Source organism: Mytilus galloprovincialis, chromosome 9 (assembly GCF_965363235.1).
Source record: "Mytilus galloprovincialis chromosome 9, xbMytGall1.hap1.1, whole genome shotgun sequence".
Taxonomy (NCBI): Eukaryota; Metazoa; Mollusca; class Bivalvia; order Mytilida; family Mytilidae; genus Mytilus; species Mytilus galloprovincialis.
The window spans coordinates 44,432,699-44,436,032 of record NC_134846.1 but is presented as its reverse complement, the minus strand read 5'-3'; the positions used below and the strand labels follow the sequence as shown (position 1 = coordinate 44,436,032).

The 3,334-nt window shown below is 35.3% G+C and overlaps 1 protein-coding gene across 1 annotated transcript; it reads left to right on the top strand.

The window, feature by feature from the left end:
• Positions 1-234: 234 nt before the first annotated feature.
• Positions 235-2,398, top strand: LOC143046436 (uncharacterized protein KIAA1958-like). Its single transcript, XM_076219598.1, has 4 exons — positions 235-634; positions 991-1,148; positions 1,398-1,544; positions 1,983-2,398. The coding sequence occupies exons 1-4, from the start codon at positions 618-620 to the stop codon at positions 2,396-2,398; spliced, it is 738 nt and encodes a 245-aa protein (XP_076075713.1). The 5' UTR covers positions 235-617.
• The last annotated feature ends 936 nt before the right edge of the window (positions 2,399-3,334 follow it).

Here is a 3,334-nt window from a genome sequence, read left to right as displayed (position 1 = left end):
GGGAGACAGGGAGAAAGGGGTAGGAGAAAGGAGAAAGGGGTGGGAGAAAGGAGAAAGGGGTAGGAGAAAGGAGAGGAAGGCTGGGAAAAAGGAGAAAAAATAAAATATCTCTCCTTTTAAAAAATGATCTAATATTTCAAGAAAAAATATCTCAAAAGGAGATGTTTTATTCTAATGGGAGAAAGGAGAACGGGGGTAGGAGAAAGGAGAAGAGGGGTGGGAGAAAGGAGAACGGGGGTAGGAGAAAGGAGAAGAGGGGTGGGAGAAGGGAGAAGGGTACCCCCTGTCATCCCCCTCATTACGGGATGATGATCAAGACGACGATAACAAAGAAAATGACGAGGAGAATGTAGGTAGATTCAGAATATTCACTGATGAAGAGACTGATCAATTTCTTGACATTAATAAGAACAAAAACACCGGATCCAAGACTAAAAGTGATGTGAAAATTGTTAGAGACTTCTTCATATCAGTTGGTGAAATGAGGGACCCAACAGAAATTCTCCCTAAAGAACAAGACAGTCTGTTAGCAAGATTCTTTTTTTGGAGTCAGAAAGAGAGACTTGACAGAATATGAACCAGACAGTCATAATAGCTTGGATAGATACTTCAGGGATATGAAACTCACTATAAGGTACATTTTTTTAATTTTAATATTTGAAACTTATATATCTACATAAGCTGCCAATCCTGAGCTACTAAGTTTTTTTTTATGAACTTAACTTAAATAATGACATTGATGCACAGTCAGAATACCTCCCCCCTTTTTTTCATTTAAGCCCTGTAAAAGTGTATTTTGACATATAAAAAAAAACCAACAAAAGACGGTTAAAAAATTCCGAATTATGTATGAAACAAAGTTTTCTGAAAATGTTTTTTAGTGGAAACACATGACTTGTATTGGATGTTTTATTTGCCTTAAATTAAATAAGAATTTTGAAATTTACTACTGTTTTTAGGTAATATAATTTCACACACTTTTTACTTCAGTATAAAAAAAGATCCAGAGTTTGCTCACTCAAGACGAGTACTGGAGACAAAAAAGAAATCCCTGAAATCCATGGGAAAAGGCAACAAACCAAATAAAGCTGATTCCTTGACAGGAGATGAAATTGCCATTCTCAGGGGGAAAGGAATTATTGGTACACGTATGTATTATCTTTTTTTCATAAAGTTATTGCATGTATATAGCCTATAGGTAAATTTTATAAAGTACTTCACAAATATCATGTAAAAAGAATACAGTTTAATGTTGCTGTTGTAACAAAATAAAAATAAATGAAATTTACAAGGAAGTATACTTATTATTTACTATTTCACATTGTGCATTTAAATTGATATAAAATTTGGTTGTAAATAGTTCAAAAATTGAAGTTTTGTTATACTTTTTTATCTAGAAAATCCAGAAGCTCTTCTAAATGCAATTTGGTTGAACAATGGTGCATATTTTGGTCTGAGAGGAAGACAGGATCATGTCAATATGTTATGGGGAGATGTCCTACTTAAAAAAACATCCAATGGCAAGGAATATTTAGAATTCAATGGTATGTATCATATGCTACTGACATGTTTGGTGATATTATTGTTTGCTACATGAAGTTCTTATTAGAAAATAAAATATATTCCGACGAAAAAGCGAATTTGCATGCACATTTATATATTGCACTGTTACAAACATGACCGTAAATGATTACAAACTCTCTCTGACTCTGTTCAGTTTAATTAAGTATCAGTAGTTACGAGGATGTATTAATATGAATGTGTTCCAGCTCTTATGAACAAAAACTACAATCTTGAATCAATATCAGCTGTTTTTCAAGAACCAGAATCGTATCAACATGAAGAAATGACAAGCTTAATATTTTTTTAATAGAAAAGGACCAATATTGACTGAGGCCACCAGCCGAGGTCAATATTGGTTCATTTGTTTATAAAACCTAACGCAAAAAAAAACAAACACTAACAGTTTTATTTTATTTCAGAACGTAGCACTAAAACAAGAAGTGGGGGAAAAGTTGGAGATTACAGACCTGTCCAGCCCAAAGTCTTTGAAGAACCAAAAGCAGGAGAAAAATGTCCCATACATATTTACAAAGAATACAGTCGTCATAGGCCTACTGTAGACCACGACTCTAGATTTTACTTAAGGCCATTAGTGGACCCAAAAACCGATGTCTGGTTTTCCAAACAATGTGTAGGAAGGGACAAGTTAGATCGTATCATGAAAAACATGGCTGAAAAAGGAAGATTGCAAGGACGTAAGGTCAATCACTCAGGCCGTAAAACTTTTGCCACTGCTTTACTGCAGAGTGGTAAGCCAGTTACAGAGGTTGCACAGTTGGGAGGTTGGAAAAACATTGGGTCCTTAAATCACTTTTCTGTTCCTTCAGTTTTTTGAAAAAAAAGTTCTTACTATTCAAACATTGTGTCAAATGTTAATTTTTATTATTATTAAATGTTGAACAATTAAAATATTTCTGTATTTTGTTTCATAGAAGTAGTAAATTCATAAAGATATCATTACGTGGTTATTTCTGTATTGGCCTTGTTATTGGTCCTCGGCCAGCTGTATTGGCCTTCGGCTTCGCCTCAGGCCAATACAGCAAGCCTCGGACCAATAACAAGGCCAATACAGAAATAACCACGTAATAATATCATAAAATTGACCACCCCAAGGGTGACTGGGGAATAGAAATTATGGTTATCATATGTTTTCTTCCGACCGGCAGGTTGGTGTTCCGTTTTGCTGTGCGAGATGTATCAAGTACTCAGTCACGTCAGATCAAAATGGGATTTTGTTTTTAAATTCGATGCCTAGTGTAGAGGGAGTGTTACGTATACACCTAAGGACCCTTGTTTTAATTCATTGAGTGGTCCGTATAGGTGGCCTGTTGCAACTTGCAAGGCCATAAACTATACGCATACGTTCGATACTTTTTAATAGTTAAAGCGTTTTGTAAACTATCTATTTTCCCCGTTCGACGGACCAATTACGGTTATTACGCTTCATCGAATCAGTTAGTAGTCTGCTAACCTGTCTGAAATTTAAAAATAAACAAACTCTCTGATATAATTTACAAGTCAAAGAAATTTTCTGGTATATAATACTGGCGATGTTGGTGTAGGCCAAGAAGTCACTTTGTCTGTCACTCTTTCCTGGTATCAATCGCTTCCCCTGTCTCTGACGTTATGTGACCTACAAACTCGACTTGTATCTTAAAGAAGGAACCATTCTTTTGAACTAGCTTCATGTTGACTTATCAAATCAACCCCATTACTAACTTGAGGTGCTGTATGTTCTGGTAAACAATGACATCGTCTATGAAGACACACC

Coding starts and splice junctions, on each gene's coding strand:
- LOC143046436 (XM_076219598.1), top strand. Junction 1,149..1,397: donor GAAAGGAATTATTGGTACAC/GTATGTATTATC, acceptor TTTTTTATCTAG/AAAATCCAGAAGCTCTTCTA. Junction 1,545..1,982: donor GGAATATTTAGAATTCAATG/GTATGTATCATA, acceptor ATTTTATTTCAG/AACGTAGCACTAAAACAAGA.